This window comes from Pleurodeles waltl, unplaced genomic scaffold (assembly GCF_031143425.1).
Source record: "Pleurodeles waltl isolate 20211129_DDA unplaced genomic scaffold, aPleWal1.hap1.20221129 scaffold_71, whole genome shotgun sequence".
NCBI lineage: Eukaryota > Metazoa > Chordata > Amphibia > Caudata > Salamandridae > Pleurodeles > Pleurodeles waltl.
In genome coordinates this window covers 1,751,166-1,771,704 of record NW_027150392.1, presented here as the reverse complement: position 1 = coordinate 1,771,704, position 20,539 = coordinate 1,751,166, and the positions used below count along the sequence as shown (strand labels likewise).

At 47.3% G+C, this 20,539-nt stretch overlaps 1 protein-coding gene across 1 annotated transcript in view; it reads left to right on the top strand.

The window, feature by feature from the left end:
* LOC138280280 (CD5 antigen-like) overlaps positions 1-20,539 on the top strand; it is a 292,088-nt gene that overhangs the window by 133,053 nt on the left and 138,496 nt on the right. Inside the window, exon 4 of the mRNA XM_069219470.1 lies at positions 12,100-12,414. Coding sequence (XP_069075571.1) covers positions 12,100-12,414 — 315 coding nt within the window. The remainder of the gene's footprint in view (positions 1-12,099; positions 12,415-20,539) is intronic.

Genomic DNA, 20,539 nt, shown 5'->3' with positions numbered 1-20,539 from the left:
GGGAAATTTTAGATAACGAATGCATGAGCTCAGCCGAGTTCCTCTGCATCTCTCTCTTCACCTTCTGATAAGGAAACGACGCGCTGGAAGCCTGCAAACCTGCAACATAGTAGCAAAGACGACTACTGCAACTCTGTAACGCTGATCCTGCCGCCTTCTCGACTGTTTTCCTGCTTGTGCATGCTGTGGGGGTAGCCTGCCCTCCTCTCTGCACCAGAAGCTCCGAAGAAATCTCCCGTGGGTCGACGGAATCTTCCCCCTGCAACCGCAGGCACCAAAAAGCTGCATCACCGGTCCCTTGGGTCTCCTCTCAGCACGACGAGCGAGGTCCCTCGAATCCAGCGACTCTGTCCAAGTGACCCCCACAGTCCAGTGACTCTTCAGCCCAAGTTTGGTGGAGGTAAGTCCTTGCCTCACCTCGCTGGGCTGCATTGCTGGGAACCGCGACTTTGCAGCTACTCCGGCCCCTGTGCACTTCCGGCGGAAATCCTTTGTGCACAGCCAAGCCTGGGTCCACGGCACTCTAACCTGCATTGCACGACTTTCTAAGTTGGTCTCCGGCGACGTGGGACTCCTTTGTGCAACTTCGGCGAGCACTGTTTCATGCATCCTCGTAGTGCCTGTTTCTGGCACTTCTCCGGGTGCTACCTGCTTCAGTGAGGGCTCTTTGTCTTGCTCGACGTCCCTTCTCTCTTCAGGTCCAATTTGCGACCTCCTGATCCCTCCTGGGCCCCAGCAGCGTCCAAAAACGCCAAACGCACAATTTGTGGCTAGCAAGGCTTGTTGGCGTCCTTTCGGCGGGAAAACACTTCTGCACGACTCTGCAAGGCGAGAGGGATCCGTCCACCAAAGGGGAAGTCTCTAGCCCTTTTCGTTCCTGCAGAAACCTCAGCTTCTTCTGTCCAGTCGAAGCTTCTTTGCACCCGCAGCTGGCATTTCCTGGGCATCTGCCCATCTGCGACTTGCTTGTGACTTTTGGACTTGGTCCCCTTGTTCCACAGGTACCCTAGATTGGAAATCCACAGTTGTTGCATTGCTGGTTTGTGTCTTTCCTGCATTATTCCTCTAACACGACTACTTTGTCCTTAGGGGAACTTTAGTGCACTTTGCACTCACTTTTCAGGGTCTTGGGGAGGGTTATTTTTCTAACTCTCACTATTTTCTAATAGTCCCAGCGACCCTCTACAAGGTCACATAGGTTTGGGGTCCATTCGTGGTTCGCATTCCACTTTTGGAGTATATGGTTTGTGTTGCCCCTATCCCTATGTTTCCCCATTGCATCCTATTGTAACTATACATTGTTTGCACTGTTTTCTAAGACTATACTGCATATTTTTGCTGTTGTGTATATATATCTTGTGTATATTTCCTATCCTCTCACTGAGGGTACACTCTAAGATACTTTGGCATATTGTCATAAAAATAAAGTACCTTTATTTTTAGTATAACTGTGTATTGTGTTTTCTTATGATATTGTGCATATGACACTAAGTGGTACTGTAGTAGCTTCACACGTCTCCTAGTTCAGCCTAAGCTGCTCTGCTAAGCTACCATTATCTATCAGCCTAAGCTGCTAGACACCCTATACACTAATAAGGGATAACTGGGCCTGGTGCAAGGTGCAAGTACCCCTTGGTACTCCTGCAGAATTCCCCTATCACGACTTCTATGTCCTTTGGGGAACTTTAGTGCACTTTGCACTCACTTTTCAGGGTCTTGGGGTGGGCTATTTTTCTAACCCTTACTATTTTCTAATAGTCCCAGCGACCCTCTACAAGGTCACATAGGTTTGGGGTCCATTCGTGGTTTGAATTCCCCTTTTGGAGTATATGGTTTGTGTTGCCCCTATCCCTAGGTGTCCCCTTTGCATCCTATTGTAACTATACATTGTTGGCACTGTTTTCTAAGACTATACTGCATATTTTTGGTATTGTGTACATATATCTTGTGTATATTTGCTATCCTCATACTGAGGGTACACTCTGAGATACTTTGGCATATTGTCATAAAAATAAAGTACCTTTATTTTTAGTATATCTGTGTATTGTGTTTTCTTATGATATTGTGCAAGTGACACTAGTGGTACTGTAGGAGCTTCACTCGTCTCCTAGTTCAGCCTAAGCTGCTCTGCTAAGCTACCATTATCTATCAGCCTAAGCTGCTAGACACCCTATACACTAATAAGGGATACCTGGGCCTGGTGCAAGGTGTAAGTACCCCTTGGTACTCACTATAAGCCAGTCCAGCCTCCTACATTGGTTGTGCAGTGGTGGGATAAGTGCTTGAGACTACTTACCACTCTTGTCATTGTACTTTTCATAAGAGAAAAATATACAAAACAAGGTCAGTGTATATACACATAGCCAAAAAGTTTTGCATTTCCTCTTTTCACTCTTTTCTAAGTGCTGAAAAGTACTCCTAAACTTTCAAAAAGTTCTTAAAAGTTTAAAAAGTTTTTTTCCGTCTTTCCAAAAAGTTCTGAAAACTTTTTTCTCTTTTTCTAGCACTTTAACTCTCTCTAAAAAATGTCTGGCACAGGCCAAAGTGTTGATCTGTCCAAACTTGCATATGACAACCTTAGCTGGAAAAGAGCAAGGAGTCTCTGTATAGAGAGAGGTTTGAGTGTAGGGAAGAATCCTGCCTTGGAACTATTACTTAACATGCTTAGAGAACAGGATAAGGCCATAGGTGCCCCATCTGTTGAAAAAGTACCTAATAGTTCCCAATCTGATTCAGGGACTCCCCCAGGAAAAGATTCAGGGAAGAAACCTCCTAGCCTGCCCATTACTAGACAATCTAGCATAGATGGTAATGATGATGAGCCACACCAAATAAATAGTGTTGTCTCACATCATAGCAAAAGCATTTATTCTCACCATACTGGTAGTAATGTTTCTGTAAACCAAGCTGTTAAGTTGGCTTCTGTAAGGGACAGGTCTCCTTCTGTTCATTCCCATCATAGCTCTGTTTCTAGAAATGTCCCTCCCACCAACCCTGATGACAGAATGTTAGAGAGGGAACTCAATAAGTTGAGGGTGGAACAAACCAGACTGAAGCTTAAAAAGCAACAGCTGGATTTGGATAGACAGTCTTTTGAATTAGAGAAGGAAAGACAGAAGTTGGGTTTAGATACCCATGGTGGCAGCAGCAGTATTCCCCATAGTCATCCTGCAAAAGAGCATGATTCCAGGAATCTGCACAAGATACTTCCCCCTTACAAGGAGGGGGATGACATTAACAAGTGGTTTGCTGCACTTGAGAGGGCCTGTGTTGTACAGGATGTCCCTCAAAGGCAGTGGGCTGCTATCCTATGGCTATCATTTAGTGGAAAAGGTAGGGATAGGCTCCTTACTGTGAAAGAAAATGATGCTAATAATTTCCAAGTTCTTAAGAATGCACTCCTGGATGGTTATGGCTTAACCACTGAACAGTACAGGATAAAGTTCAGAGAGACCAAAAAAGAGTCTTCACAAGCCTGGGTTGATTTCATTGACCAGGCAGTGAAGGCCTTGGAGGGGTGGTTACATGGCAGTAACGTTACTGATTATGACAGCCTGTATAACTTGATCCTGAGTGAGCATATTCTTAATAATTGTGTGTCTGATTTGTTGCACCAGTACTTGGTGGACTCTGATCTGACCTCTCCCCAAGAATTGGGAAAGAAGGCAGACAAATGGGTCAGAACAAGAGTGAACAGAAAAGTTCATACGGGGGTGACAAAGATGGCAACAAAAAGAAGGATGGTAAGTCTTCTGACAAGGGTGGGGACAAATCTAAAAATGAGTCTTCATCAGGCCCACAAAAACACTCTGGTGGGGGTGGTGGGTCCAAATCCTCCTTTAATCAGAACAAGGAAAAGAAACCATGGTGCTATTTATGTAAAATAAAAGGCCATTGGACAACAGATCCCAGTTGTCCAAAGAAAGGCACCACAGCTCCTACCACTACAACCCCTACTGCTACACCTAGTGTCCCTACTAATAGCAGTGGTGGTGGGAGCAAACCTACTAATAGCCAATCCAAGGGAGTAGCTGGGCTCACTTTTGGTAATTTAGTTGGGGTTGGTATGATTAGGGAGACCACAGAGGCTACTTTAGTCTCTGAAGGGGCTATTGATTTAGCCACTTTGGTTGCTTGCCCCCATAACTTGGAGAAGTACAAGCAACTAACCCTAATAAATGGTGTTGAGGTCCAGGCCTACAGGGACACAGGTGCCAGTGTCACAATGGTGATTGAGAAACTGGTGCACCCTGAACAACACATACTTGGACACCAGTACCAAGTAACCGATGCTCACAACATAACACAAAGCCACCCCATGGCTGTTGTAAATCTCAACTGGGGGGGGGTAACTGGTCCAAAGAAAGTTGTGGTAGCTTCAGATTTACCTGTAGACTGTCTATTAGGGAATGATTTGGAGACATCAGCTTGGTCAGATGTGGAGTTGGAGGCCCATGCAGCAATGCTGGGCATTCCAGGGCATATTTTTGCTTTGACAAGGGCTCAGGCCAAAAAGCAAAAAGGACAGGGAAGCTTGGATCCTGGAACAATGGACCAAGTGCTCCCTAAAGCTAGGGCTAGTAGAAGCAAACCACTTCCTACTATCCCTCCCTCTACAGTGGATTCTACTTCTGAGGAAGAAGAATTCCCTCCCTGTGCAGAACCTACACCAGAGGAGCTGGAAGCAGACACTGCTGAGCTTTTGGGTGAAGGGGGGCCTGCCAGAGAGGAGCTGAGTGTGGCACAGCAAACCTGTCCCACATTAGAGGGTCTCAGACAGCAAGCTGTCAAACAGGCTAATGGGGATGTCAGTGACTCTCACAGAGTTTACTGGGAGGACAACCTCTTGTACACTGAGCATAGGGATCCTAAACCTGGAGCTGCCAGGAGATTAGTGATTCCTCAGGAGTACAGAAAGTTCCTCCTAACACTGGCACATGACACTCCCTTAGCTGGGCATCTAGGACAAATGAAAACTTGGGACAGGCTTGTTCCCCTGTTTCATTGGCCTAGGATGTCTGAGGACACAAAGGAATTTTGTAAGTCCTGTGAAACCTGTCAAGCCAGTGGCAAGACAGGTGGCACTCCAAAGGCACCCCTTATCCCACTGCCTGTGGTTGGGGTTCCCTTTGAAAGGGTAGGGGTTGACATAGTTGGCCCCCTTGACCCTCCTACTGCTTCAGGCAATAGGTTTATCTTGGTGGTAGTGGACCATGCCACAAGATACCCTGAAGCAATTCCTTTAAGGACCACTACAGCTCCTGCAGTGGCAAAGGCCCTCTTGGGAATATTTTCCAGGGTGGGCTTCCCAAAGGAAGTAGTATCAGACAGGGGAAGCAATTTCATGTCTGCATACTTAAAGGCCATGTGGAAGGAGTGTGGTGTAACGTACAAGTTCACAACACCCTATCATCCACAAACAAATGGACTGGTGGAGAGATTTAATAAAACTCTCAAAGGCATGATTATGGGACTCCCTGAAAAACTCCGCAGGAGATGGGATATCCTTCTACCATGCCTCCTTTTTGCCTACAGGGAGGTACCCCAGAAAGGAGTGGGCTTCAGCCCCTTTGAACTTCTTTTTGGACACCCTGTTAGGGGTCCACTCACACTTGTAAAGGAGGGTTGGGAACAACCTTTAAAAGCTCCTAAGCAGGATATTGTGGATTATGTACTTGGCCTCAGATCAAGGATGGCTGAGTACATGAAAAAGGCCAGTAAAAACCTTCAGGCCAGCCAAGAGCTCCAGAAGCAATGGCATGATCAGAAGGCTGTTTTTGTTCAGTACCAACCAGGGCAGAAAGTGTGGGTCTTGGAGCCTGTGGCCCCAAGAGCACTCCAAGATAAATGGAGTGGACCCCACACAATTGTTGAAAAGAAGGGTAAAGTCACCTACTTGGTTGACTTAGGCACTGCCAGGAGTCCCCTTAGGGTGCTCCATGTCAACCGCCTGAAACCCTACTATGACAGGGCTGATCTCACCCTGCTCATGGCAACTGATGAGGGACAGGAAGAAGACAGTGATCCTCTACCTGATCTCTTCTCTTCCACAGAACAAGATGCTCTTGTGGAAGGTGTAGTTTTGGCAGATTGTCTTGCTGCTGAGCAGAAAGACCATTGCATAAATCTCCTAGGACAATTTTCAGAACTCTTCTCTACTGTGCCAGGCACCACTTCTTGGTGTGAGCACACTATAGATACTGGAGACAGTTTACCTGTCAAAAGTAAGATCTATAGGCAGCCTGACCATGTCAGGGACTGCATAAAGCAAGAAGTTCAGAAAATGTTGGAACTAGGAGTGGTTGAGCACTCTGACAGTCCATGGGCTTCTCCTGTGGTACTGGTACCAAAACCCAATTCTAAAGATGGAAAGAAGGAAATGCGGTTTTGTGTAGACTATAGAGGTCTCAACTTGGTAACCAAAACTGATGCTCACCCTATACCCAGGGCAGATGAGCTTATAGATACACTGGCATCTGCCAAGTATCTAAGCACTTTTGATTTGACTGCAGGGTATTGGCAGATCAAATTATCAGAAGATGCTAAATCTAAGACTGCATTTTCTACCATTGGAGGACATTACCAGTTTACTGTAATGCCTTTTGGTTTGAAAAATGCACCTGCCACTTTTCAGAGGTTGGTGAACACAGTCCTGCAAGGGCTGGAAGCTTTCAGTGCAGCATATTTGGACGATATAGCTGTCTTTAGCTCCAGCTGGGATGATCACCTGGTCCACCTATGGAAAGTTTTGGAGGCCCTGCAAAAGGCAGGCCTCACTATCAAGGCTTCAAAGTGCCAGATAGGGCAGGGTAAGGTGGTTTATCTGGGACACCTTGTTGGTGGGGAACAGATTGCACCACTTCAGGGGAAAATCCAAACTATCATTGATTGGGTTCCCCCTACCACTCAGACTCAGGTGAGAGCCTTCCTAGGCCTCACTGGGTATTACAGGAGGTTCATTAAGAACTATGGCTCCATTGCAGCCCCTCTTAATGACCTCACATCCAAGAAAATGCCTAAAAAGGTATTATGGACAGCAAGATGTCAGAAAGCTTTTGAGGAGCTGAAGCAGGCCATGTGCTCTGCACCTGTCCTGAAAAGCCCTTGTTACTCTAAAAAATTCTATGTCCAAACTGATGCATCTGAATTAGGAGTAGGGGCAGTCCTATCACAACTTAATTCTGAGGGCCAGGATCAACCTGTTGCTTTTATTAGTAGAAGGTTGACCCCTAGAGAAAAGCGTTGGTCTGCCATTGAGAGGGAGGCCTTTGCTGTGGTCTGGGCTCTGAAGAAGTTGAGGCCATACCTGTTTGGCACTCACTTCATTGTTCAGACAGACCACAAACCTCTACTTTGGCTAAAACAAATGAAAGGTGAAAATCCTAAATTGTTGAGGTGGTCCATATCCCTACAGGGAATGGACTATACAGTGGAACATAGACCTGGGAGTAGCCACTCCAATGCAGATGGACTCTCCAGATATTTCCACTTAGACAATGAAGACTCATCAGGTCATGGCTAGTCTTATTGTCCTTCGTTTGGGGGGGGGTTGTGTAGGAACGTACCATCTTGCCTGGCATGTTACCCCCATTTTTCACTGTATATATGTTGTTTTAGTTGTATGTGTCACTGGGACCCTGGTAACCCAGGGCCCCAGTGCTCATATGTGTGCCTGAATGTGTTACCTGTGTAGTGACTAACTGTCTCACTGAGGCTCTGCTAATCAGAACCTCAGTGGTTATGCTCTCTCATTTCTTTCCAAATTGTCACTGACAGGCTAGTGACCATTTTTACCAATTTACATTGGCTTACTGGAACACCCTTATAATTCCCTAGTATATGGTACTGAGGTACCCAGGGTATTGGGGTTCCAGGAGATCCCTATGGGCTGCAGCATTTCTTTTGCCACCCATAGGGAGCTCTGACAATTCTTACACAGGCCTGCCACTGCAGCCTGAGTGAAATAACGTCCACGTTATTTCACAGCCATTTTACACTGCACTTAAGTAACTTATAAGTCACCTATATGTCTAACCTTTACCTGGTAAAGGTTAGGTGCAAAGTTACTTAGTGTGAGGGCACCCTGGCACTAGCCAAGGTGCCCCCACATTGTTCAGAGCCAATTCCCTGAACTTTGTGAGTGCGGGGACACCATTACACGCGTGCACTACATATAGGTCACTACCTATATGTAGCTTCACCATGGTAACTCCGAATATGGCCATGTAACATGTCTATGATCATGGAATTGCCCCCTCTATACCATCCTGGCATAGTTGGCACAATCCCATGATCCCAGTGGTCTGTAGCACAGACCCTGGTACTGCCAAACTGCCCTTCCTGGGGTTTCACTGCAGCTGCTGCTGCTGCCAACCCCTCAGACAGGCAGCTGCCCTCCTGGGGTCCAGCCAGGCCTGGCCCAGGATGGCAGAACAAAGAACTTCCTCTGAGAGAGGGTGTGACACCCTCTCCCTTTGGAAAATGGTGTGAAGGCAGGGGAGGAGTAGCCTCCCCCAGCCTCTGGAAATGCTTTGTTGGGCACAGATGTGCCCAATTCTGCATAAGCCAGTCTACACCGGTTCAGGGACCCCTTAGCCCCTGCTCTGGCGCGAAACTGGACAAAGGAAAGGGGAGTGACCACTCCCCTGACCTGCACCTCCCCTGGGAGGTGTCCAGAGATCCTCCAGTGTGCTCCAGACCTCTGCCATCTTGGAAACAGAGGTGCTGCTGGCACACTGGACTGCTCTGAGTGGCCAGTGCCACCAGGTGACGTCAGAGACTCCTTGTGATAGGCTCCTTCAGGTGTTGCTAGCCTATCCTCTCTCCTAGGTAGCCAAACCCTCTTTTCTGGCTATTTAGGGTCTCTGTCTCTGGGGAAATTTTAGATAACAAATGCATGAGCTCAGCCGAGTTCCTCTGCATCTCTCTCTTCACCTTCTGATAAGGAAACGACCGCTGACCGCGCTGGAAGCCTGCAAACCTGCAACATAGTAGCAAAGACGACTACTGCAACTCTGTAACGCTGATCCTGCCACCTTCTCGACTGTTTTCCTGCTTGTGCATGCTGTGGGGGTAGCCTGCCTCCTCTCTGCACCAGAAGCTCCAAAGAAATCTCCCGTGGGTCGACGGAATCTTCCCCCTGCAACCGCAGGCACCAAAAAGCTGCATCACCCGTCCCTTGGGTCTCCTCTCAGCACGACGAGCGAGGTCCCTCGAATCCAGCGACTCTGTCCAAGTGACCCCCACAGTCCAGTGACTCTTCAGCCCAAGTTTGGTGGAGGTAAGTCCTTGCCTCACCTCGCTGGGCTGCATTGCTGGGAACCGCGACTTTGCAGCTTCTCCGGCCCCTGTGCACTTCCGGCGGAAATCCTTTGTGCACAGCCAAGCCTTGGTCCACGGCACTCTAACCTGCATTGCACGACTTTCTAAGTTGGTCTCCGGCGACGTGGGACTCCTTTGTGCAACTTCGGCAAGCACCGTTTCACGCATCCTTGTAGTGCCTGTTTCTGGCACTTCTCCAGGTTCTACCTGCGTCAGTGAGGGCTCTTTGTCTTGCTCGACGTCCCCTCTCTCTTCAGGTCCAATTTTCGACCTCCTGATCCCTCCTGGGCCCCGGCAGCGTCCAAAAACGCCAAACGCACGATTTGCGGCTAGCAAGGCTTGTTGGCGTCCTTTTGGCGGGAAAACACTTCTGCACAACTCTCCAAGGGGAAGTCTCTAGCCCTTTTCGTTCCTGCAGAAACTTCAGCTTCTTCTGTCCAGTCGAAGCTTCTTTGCACCCACAGCTGGCATTTCCTGGGCATCTGCCCATCTCCGACTTGCTTGTGACTTTTGGACTTGGTCCCCTTGTTCCACAGGTACCCTAGATTGGAAATCCACAGTTGTTGCATTGCTGGTTTGTGTCTTTCCTGCATTATTCCTCTAACACGACTACTTTGTCCTTAGGGGAACTTTAGTGCACTTTGCACTCACTTTTCAGGGTCTTGGGGAGGGTTATTTTTCTAACTCTCACTATTTTCTAATAGTCCCAGCGACCCTCTACAAGGTCACATAGGTTTGGGGTCCATTCGTGGTTCGCATTCCACTTTTGGAGTATATGGTTTGTGGTGCCCCTATCCCTATGTTTCCCCATTGCATCCTATTGTAACTATACATTGTTTGCACTGTTTTCTAAGACTATACTGCATATTTTTGCTATTGTGTATATATATCTTGTGTATATTTCCTATCCTCTCACTGAGGGTACACTCTAAGATACTTTGGCATATTGTCATAAAAATAAAGTACCTTTATTTTTAGTATAACTGTGTATTGTGTTTTCTTATGATATTGTGCAGATGACACTAAGTGGTACTGTAGTAGCTTCACACGTCTCCTAGTTCAGCCTAAGCTGCTCTGCTAAGCTACCATTATCTATCAGCCTAAGCTGCTAGACACCCTATACACTAATAAGGGATAACTGGGCCTGGTGCAAGGTGCAAGTACCCCTTGGTACTCACTACAAGCCAGTCCAGCCTCCTACAACTGTTTTGTTAAAATTCATCTACTTCTTCAACAACTCAGTCTGATGCCATTGAATGTATACATGTAGGGTGCAGTGGTGTAACAAAGGCCCCTGCAGACCCTGTGCTACTGGGGGGGGAGGCGAGCTCTAGGGTTGCACATCCTGAGTGTATCCGGAGAGGGGACCCTCCATGTACTGTGCAGGAGGGCCCCTTAGGTTTCATTACATCACTGATAGGGTTGCCTGCCAGGTGACCAGGATGGTCATTGCATAGGCTGTCAAACCTCGAGGGATATTCTCCAGCACATCACCTACCTGAATATTAAATCTTGCAAAGCTGCTGTAGATGAACGTTTAAGGGGTGTTTGTGCGAATTATCTGCAAAATTCTTGAAATCCATAAGGTCTGCCATATCGGTGCTGAATTCTGTTGCACAATAGTATCTGCAATTGACTGGCTTCCAATGTGGGATGAGTGGACGCACCCTGTGACACCCCTCTGATTGTATTTGGATTTACATCAGCTCTTCATTCGTGATGATCCTTGATGAAATGTGGTTTTCCCCATTCATAGCATGTGGATTTTAAGTCATCTCTGATGTGGTTGTTTTTATTCGACTAATACATAGTGGGCCTTGATGAGAAGGGGTCCTTGGGCCTCAGTTGCACTTGCATTTTAACTGCTCTTGTTGTGGGATTCTGCACTCTTATGGGCATATTTATGAGAGGTTTGCATCATGCTTGCATCACCCAGTGTGGTACAATTATGACGCAAATCTCCAAGTCAGATTTTTTTAAGCTATGCAAAGCCCTGACTGGTTGAAAAATCTGGAGTAATGCAAAGCAGTACAAAGTTCACATGCAACTCCTATGGCTTTTGATGAATTTCCAGATTTACACAACCTGGTAAACCATGGAGTACACCAAAGCGATGTGTCTCCCCAGGAGAGGCGTAACGAGGATAAATCTCTCTATTTCTCCTCATTATTTCCTCTTTCTACGTGTGCTGCATTCTGCAGCACACATAGATAGAGGAATATGCCTCTCAGGATTGCTTTGTGCAGGAAGGTGTCCCTTCCTGCACAAAAACAATCCTGCATGCAACGCAGGCGCCCTTGCGCCATGGTACAAGTATGCCTGCATTGGTGCTAGGCTGCCAAAACAGCACCAATGCAGGGAGAAAGGACAGGAATGCACACTATGACTTAAATACCTTGCATTCCTGCCCTTTTCCAGTGACGCAGTGCAGCGCAGTAAGGTGACTGGCTGCTCTGCCCCACTTTCCCATGAATATGGTCCTTAATATTTAGCTACAGTTCGCCTGAGCTTGACTAGAATGGACATTTTATGACACTTTTCCTGCTGCTCTTGCTTTCCTTGCCCATCTGTCTACAATGAACCACAAAGAGCCTGGACCTGTGATGCTTTTGTTTGATGTTTCTATTGCTATATTCCCACTGTATTTAACTGATGATTTGCAGTGATTTTGATTAATCGTGAACAATAAAGAACCTTTCAGACAAAAGTAAAATGTTGAGACTTTGCCTGATTTTGCAGTCGTTGCTTGACATCTCTTTCTCATCCTGCTGTATCCAGGTCCCGATGAGGTCCGGTTTGTGAACGGCACATCCGTCTGCTCCGGGAGAGTGGAGGTGAAACACAATGGAGTCTGGGGGACCGTGTGTGATGACTCCTGGGATCTGAAGGATGCTTCAGTGGTCTGCAGGCAGCTTGGCTGTATTTCAGTAGAAGAACATGAGTACAACCCAACATTTGGAAAGAGCTCCCTGCCTGTTTTAATGAGTAATGTTCAATGCACAGGAGATGAGGCTGCTCCATGGGAGTGCCCACAGCAGGGCTGGGAGCACAATACCTGTCCTACAGGAAGGGATGCTGGGGTGACCTGTACAGGTAAGATATGCAATGGAAATGCAATAAACATATCTTTGTTCAAGAAATGGAAGGAACTAAAAGTGGAAGACACATATTTGATGCAAGATGCAAAGTGAAAGATTACAACAAACAATAACTGATTGCAATAACCACAGATGTGTATGTTCAAGACTTGCTCTCCTCTAAGAAACCTCACATATTTTCACACAACTCACAGACAGCAGATACCGTGACACAGGCATCCTCACAACAACTCTCACTTCTGCAAAGAATTAAGACATGTCTTTAGGACAGCTATGCAGGCAGTTGGTGATAACCACCCCTGATGGTGGCAGTACTCCACTTGCCAGTATCCCACAGACAGATCGGGTACCACTGAAGAGCATCCACCACATAGCTGCCAGATTCACTGAAGGGCTAAGGAAGAACACACAGATGAATCCTGGACCTGTCTAACACCATCACTCCTTCACCTCTGTAAGAAACATCTTGATTTCCAGTATGAACACCTCCAGCAGTCCCAGCACTGGGTGTGATTCTACAATTGACCCATTATCCTGAATCCCATGATAACCTGTACTGCCTGCCTTCATGCACAGTGCTCAGTAGCCCTGAAGCTAGGTTTGCTCTCGGTAATTACCCTACATGCAGATATTCACAGAGGCCCACATGTCATGATTACAGATTATGCTTCTATCCACCAGAGCAGTTTGTCAACAGTTCTGTATGTGCTGGAGGCATTAGCACAGTAAACTGCATCTAATCATGCATACTGGTACAGTGATCCAAACACATGTACAGAGTGTTAGCTTGCACTAAGCAATAAATCCCATTAAGTGGTCCTTGATTATAACAGTATATTTTTCCTACAGTGCTTCGGACTCAGAGGCAATGCATAGGTGAAAATGATACATATATGTTCTTTCAACAGGTCTGTGTCTATTTATGATTATTGTAAAAGGCACCAGAGCATACATTGTATAGTAATTAATATGGTTTGATGATTTGCTCATGTGCCTGTGTGCGTTTATGTGCGTTTGTGTGTGTGTGTGTTTATGTGTGTTTGTGTGTGTGTGTGTGTGTGCGTGCATGTGTCGGTGTGCGTGTGGGTGTGTATGTGTGGTCATGTGCAGGCAAGAGAAGGAGTGTTCAGGTGGATGGTTCCGCCAGCATCAGCAAAAACTCTAGAGTCAGCCGTGAATTGCATAACTAGATTGGATATTCAAAGTAAAAAAGTTGGCTATTTTGAGACTGTTTGTGTGTTATGGTTAATGTAGCAACAAAAGACACTGTCACACCTGAAACAGTCTCTGGTTCCAGACACACTCTGGGAAATCATTGTGAATTCTTTTTATCAATAATGCAAAGGCATTTCTGTAAATATCATTCCCTTGGAGAACACCCATCAACTAAATCCCCACTGTGTTTTGGGATTTACCTTCCTCTGCCCATCCTGCATGTGGCAGTATTGCCACATTGACAGTTTCCTGGGTAGGAAGAGGTTAAAGAGGAGAGTCCCTCCCCTCCTTCAATTCATGATGACATGAGGCAGTCTTGCCTCTGTATACACCACACCCCTAGAACCTTTAGCAGAAAAGCCCCCCACCACTCCGTCCCTTCCTCGTTGTCTCAAGAGACACCCACACCTGCTGCTGAAAGGGGTCTCATGGCGTGTATTTGCCGTTGTTTGAGTGACTCTCTGTGGAAAGAGGATCCCGTTTGTGATGTCTGTGGGGTAGGGGACAAGGGAGAAGGACAGTGGGAGGCGTCTAAACTCACTGCTCTGCAGGAAGGTGGCCCTCCCTCTATAGCGGCCATTACAGGGTTCGGTAGGTTCATGTGTGGCTGGGCCTCCACCATCCAAGCCGAAGGGAAGTGCCCCCCCAGTACCTGCTACAGGGATGACAGAAGGCAGCGCCACTATCGACAGAAGGTAAAAGCCCAGAGGGGCAAAGTAATACAAATGTGTTAGCTTTGAGGGTTTCAGAGGCTTTTGAAATAATTGGATTAATTCCTTACTCTGACTTATTGCTTTATAGGGAGACACAAGAGGTATAATTAGTTAACCTCGTCTGCCTCATAAGGGGATTTAAGCCTGCATATTTTTTCCTGCTTGGTCATGTGTGTGTACGAAGAGTAAAAGACTTACAAAGGGAAAGCATGTCTTATCTACTTCACCGGAGGACAAGGAACTGATCTCAGCAAGGAGAGCGAGAGTGAGGTGCCCTCATTCAGGGATACCTGCTCTCATAACCCTCTGAGAAATGCAAAGAATGGTATGACAGCCAATCCAGGACAGAAGACACGTATATGTGTGTGAGGGCACCCCTGCACTAGCAGAGGTGGCCCCACGAACTCCAGGCCCATTTTCCCAGACTTCATGAGTGTGGGGATGCCATTTTATGCGTGTACTGGACATAGGTCAATACCAGCCCAGGAAGGCAGAACAAAGGATCTCCTTTGGGAGAGGGGTGTTACACCCTCTCCCTTTGGAAATAGGAGCGTCTGGATGCAGTTTCTTTGGTCAGAAATCAAAGTGGAGATTGCAGAGGAATCCTGCTGGAATCTTGCATGCTTAATCTGGGGACCCACCCAAGAGAGAGACCCTAAATAGCCCTGAGATGGGGATTGGTCACCAGCTGGGTGACCACATTTCAGGAGTGGACTCTGACATCACCTCCCTGCACTGGCCACTCAGATGCTCCCAGAGTTCCCTGCCAACCTTGGATTCAAGTTGGCAAAATCCAGGGAACCTCTGGAGGACCTGTGGGCACCACCCCGGGGGTGGTGATGGACAGGGGAGTGCTCACTCCCCTTTCCTTTGACCAGTTTTGTGCCAGAGGAGGGATTGGAGGTCCCTGAACAGATGTAGACTAGTTTATGCCAGGAGAGCATCAAATGTGCCCTTCAAAGCATACAAGTGGCTTGGAGAGGCTACCCCTCCCAAGCCTGTAACACCTATTTCCAAAGGGAGAGGGTGTAAAACCCCTCTCCCAAAGGAAATCCTTTGTTCTGCCTTCCTGGGCTTGAGCTGATCAAGCAACAGGAGGGCAGAAACCTGTCTGTGAGGTGGGCTGCCTAGAAATCCTCAGAAGGTTGTAATGGTAATATTGGGGGGTCCTCTAAGGAGCCCCCAGAGTGCATGGAATTATACTGCATATTTTTGGTATTGTGTACATATAACTTGTGTATATTTGCTATCCTCTGACTGAGGGTACACTCTAAGATACTTTGGCATATTGTCGTAAAAATAAAGTACCTTTATTTTTAGTATAACTGTGTATTGTGTATTCTTATGATATTGTGCAAGTGACACTTGTGGTACTGTAGTAGCTTCACACGTCTCCTAGTTCAGCCTCAGCTGCTCTGCTAAGCTACCATTATCTATCAGCCTAAGCTGCTAGACACCCTATACACTAATAAGGGATACCTGGGCCTGGTGCAAGGTGCAAGTACCCCTTGGTACTCACTACAAGCCAGTCCAGTCTCCTACACATGTGTTATGCATGGCAACACCAGTGCTGGGTAGAAGGTACCTCGCCATCCAGCCAGTAGTCTGAAGTAGGCGTTATTGCCACACACAAAGGAAAACCCCCTGGGCCCTGACAGACCCACGGACAGCCTTTTGGGGCCCACCCTTTCCATATCTAAGTTGGTATAGCTGAGGCAGTCACTGGTGCCCACTTGTACGTTGACATTGGCATCAGTGGTACCCTCCTGACAACGGGGTCAACCTGGGGATTACGTCCAGAGAATTTCCAGATAGGGCACAGGTACTTTCTATCATTCTTTGCTGTTTTCTTTTCTACTGGTGCGGAACCCTTTGTGTATTTTATGCACCATGGTGCCTTCTTATAACCATCTATCTAAGGAATGGGGTGCCCATACTTCCTGCAGACCTGTCACTGGGCGCCTGCCCCTCCTCTTCTACCGTTTTGGTATTCCTGCCCAATTGCCTAGTACCCTGAAGGTGGGCCAGGATCAGATGACCCTCTGCTGAGGGGTCAGCCCCCTACATGCTGATGAATTTCGAGGTCTGTCCCTTCCGTATACTCGCCAATGGTAGCGCATCAATCCAGGAGAGTTCGGTGGATGCACAGATCTTCCCTATCTTGTTACACCATTCTTTCTTTCAACAGCTCCTGCTGCAGGTGGATAGTATGCACAATGCAATTTCTGGGTGACCCCTAGCCCCGTGCAGAGTCCCTGTATTACCTGAGTAATGAACCCTGGTCTGTTGTCAGAACTCAGGAGTGCTGGGACCCCAAACCTGGGATAAGTTCTTTCAACAGGCACTTAGCTACTGTCTGTGCATCACAATTCTTTGTGGGATAGGCTTCTGTCCATTTACTAAACATGCACACAATGACCAAAACATGTCTAAACTTGTGTGTCGGGGCATTTCAATGAAGTCCATTTGTAGGTACTTGAAGGGTCCATATGGCGATGGGAAATGGCCTGATGCAGTGGGTGTGCCTTTGCCTGTGTTATACTGAGCACAAATAGTGCATTGCTTGCATAAATGTTCTGCATACTGACGAAATCTTGGGCTGAACCAACATTGGGAAAACAAACAGATCACTCCATCTCGCCCCACATGCGAGGGACCATGGAAGAGGTGGGCCATGGAGGAGAGCAACACTGATGGCAGACATATTTTACCATTTGGGGCTACCCAAACCCCCTCCCCATTCTGTATACATCGTCCCCTCTTCCATTCCTCCAACTCCTGTTCCCCGGCCTGTTCTTGAACACATTTAGCAACAAAGTATGTGCATTCCTCTTTAACCAGTGCAGCAGATGTCACCTGCACCATTTCTTACTCGCACCCACTTAGGACTATTCTCCTTGCTTCCTTGTCATTTAATGCATTACCGATGGAGGCATAATCCTTGGCAGAGGTGTGAGCTGGACACTTTACAATGGCAACCCTTTTTGGTAAGAGCAATGCCTGCAACAGTTCGGCAATCAATGATGCATGTTGTATGTGTTGGCTAGCTTAAGTGAGGAATCCCCTCATTGCCCACAGCTGGCCAAAGTCATGTGTTACTCCAAAAGCATATTGATTGTCTCTGTAGATATTTACTGACCTTACCTCCGCCAGTTTGCAGGCCCTCGTCAGTGCAACTAATTCTGCTGCCTGGGCACTTTTTACTGTTGCCAACCTTCCTCCTTCCAGCAGTCTCTTTGCTGTACCTACGGCATAAGCAGCCTGCAATGTCCCATTTTTATCCCTGATGCATGACCCATCAACAAACAAGTCCCCCTCAGCATCTGGAAATGGGGTATCTCTGATATCTGGTCTTACTTTTGTGTGACTATCATCTGCCAAGATGCAGTCATGGAAGGAGTTGTCTATGGAGGGGTCATCATGATCTCGTTCTGTTGGAAGGAGACAGGAAGTCTTCAGTGTGGTGCATCATGTTTTAATGATGATAATTGGTGCCAGTAATGTCAACTCATATCGAGAGAGGCAAGCGTTTGTGAGGTGCTGTGTTTTTGTGGTAATCAGTGATGTGTCCACGGCATGTGGAACATGTAAAATCATATTGTGTCAGCACAACATTTTCTGGCTGCTTCACTGCCAGGGCAGTGGCAGCCACCGCCCTCAGACATGGTGGAAGTGTTGCCACAACAGGTTCTAGGGTGGCAGAGTAGTAGGCCAGTGGGTGGTAGAAGGAGCCATGTTTCTGGGCCAGCACTCCCAAGGAGCAGCCTCCCTTCTCATAACAGAATAAGTGGAAATCTTTTGTATAATCTGGGAGCCCTCGTGCTAGTGCTGCACACAGTTCACTTTTCAACTTTTGATAGTCTTCCTCACAGTCTGGGGGCCAGGGGACTTCATCTGGCACTTCTTTGTGTGTGAGGTTCTGGAGTGGGCGCTACAAGGGAAAAATGTGGGATCCAGTGCTTGCAGTAGCCTGCTACTCCCAGAAAGGCCCTCACTTCCTTCTGCGGCTGTGTTCTGGGATATTGTGTTGACTGCTATCCTGTCTGGAAGTAACTTCCGTGTCCGCTGGGGTAGTTCATTGCCTAAATACCGTACTTTTTCCTGGCAGAACTGCAATTTCTGTGTTAATTGAGAATCGGTCCAGGAGTGCAGTTCGCTGTCTGTGAAGCTGAGCTGGGATGCATCCCAGGTGTATGCTTGTGGTAGGGGGGCTGCACTCTTGGTGTGCTGAGTCTAGCTGAGGTGAACTTGGGATGTTGGATCATTAAGTCAGCAGGCGCCAATTTCCTCCCTATGTGATCTGTTATAATTTTAATTTACGTCTGCCAGCGTTATCCTTTTGTCTATTAGATCTGTTAATAATGTGCGGCATTTGCCACTGTCTGCCCTAAGCAACATTTTCTTTTGTGCTGCAGCGGAGCCGCGTGGGGTGGTGTGGGGTGGGCCTTTAAGACACGGGCTGTGAAATGTTTTCCCTCCTGCTGCCTGTTATAGTGGTAGTGCCCTGTGAAGCCTCTGTCAGCATATTAATGTTGTGCTGTTTGTGATGTGCATATATGCATATTTCCCATATTCGTTGCCGCATTCCATCGGCATCCAGAGCACTGTCCCCCGAGTCAGCATCAAAATATTGTGCCCAGTTTGTTTTGACCAGGAGGGGCATCTTGTCCCCCCTTCCCTCACATTCTTTTTGTAACTGCGTGCTAATATTGCTGAGTTTTCCAGCAGCATGAGCTACTTCCTCTCTAATTTCTTTCAGCAACATTGCGTCTGTCACTTTCTTAAGTTCCATTCTCTGTACTTCCTCTTTTACCAGGCGCTGCGCCAAGGCACGAAAAGCTGCCTTCTCAGCTGTGGACAGCTGAGTGGGTTGAGTCCCTGTCACCGAGTGCTCCGGAGTGTCTTTCTTCACTGGAGCAACTACGTTATTTGAATTTCCCATTCTCCCCATTAGTATGTCTTCCATCAGTTGGTCTTCTCCCTCATCCCGTTCTATGCTTTGTTCCTGTGGTTGTGCACCTACCACAGGAAGAGATGGGAATGTCCCTACTACCTCTAGTGTCCTTTCTCTCCACTCCTCCATTTTCCCTTTGTCTTTTTATCTCAGAATAGAAGCCCTTTTTCAATTAAAACAATTCCTTCTGCACATTCTCTTTCACATCACTAGTCGCACGCAAGTCACTCAACACAGTATCCCACATCCAGAAGGCGTCACATTCAAGAGGCCGAACTTTCCACTCTTTAAGAATCAAAATCTGTCTCAAATAGGTCAATTTATTCATATCATAGGTGCCAGTTTTAGGGTACTGCAAGTGTGGTCTCTTGGCCATCAACCTGTTCCACTTATCAAGGAAGAACAGTATCTTAAAGCCTTGTTTAATGGCGACCTGGTGCGCTGGGGAATCCCGAGGCGGTGAGGGCCTATTGGTACCCAAATCCCTTTTACTTTGAGGGTTACCCATAGTTGGTATGTAATCTTTCTTGTGGTGCTACACAGACAATCCAGCTGTACTTAGCGTGGGGAAACAAAGGGTGTCGACAGGCTGTTTCTGCTGCTTATGCCCAATGGAACATGAGGGAGCAGACAGTGGATACCACAAGCAATCAGGCACTCACCTGCCAGCAGCGCAAATATTATTAGTGAAGCAGAGAGAGCATTTCAATTATGCCACATTACACTTGGTACTAGTTCACCGTAAGCAATCACAAGTTGGAAATAGGTGGAGGCCAAAGGTGCCGTTTTACCGGTGTCCTTACGCAGCCGGGAGAGATGACAGAAAGTAGTGATGGAAGGTAAAAATCCCACACCCTTGCGTTCTTGACCAAAGAGGCCGAGGTGCGGCTGTATGAGCGTTAAGCCTACCAAATCCACAGGAGACATCACACAGGTAAAGCAGTAGATAGTGAACCCTGGAGGCACTGACATTCATACAGACACAATACAAGAAGCGGGGGACTATCCCTCAACTAGTACAGTGCGATCTACCCTTTTGTAGGAGGCTGGACTGGCTTGTAGTGAGTACCAAGGGGTACTTGCACCTTGCACCAGGCCCAGTTATCCCTTATTAGTGTATAGGGTGTCTAGCAGCTTAGGCTGATAGATAATGGTAGCTTAGCAGAGCAGCTTAGGCTGAACTAGGAGACATGTGAAGCTACTACAGTACCACTTAGTGTCATATGCACAATATCATA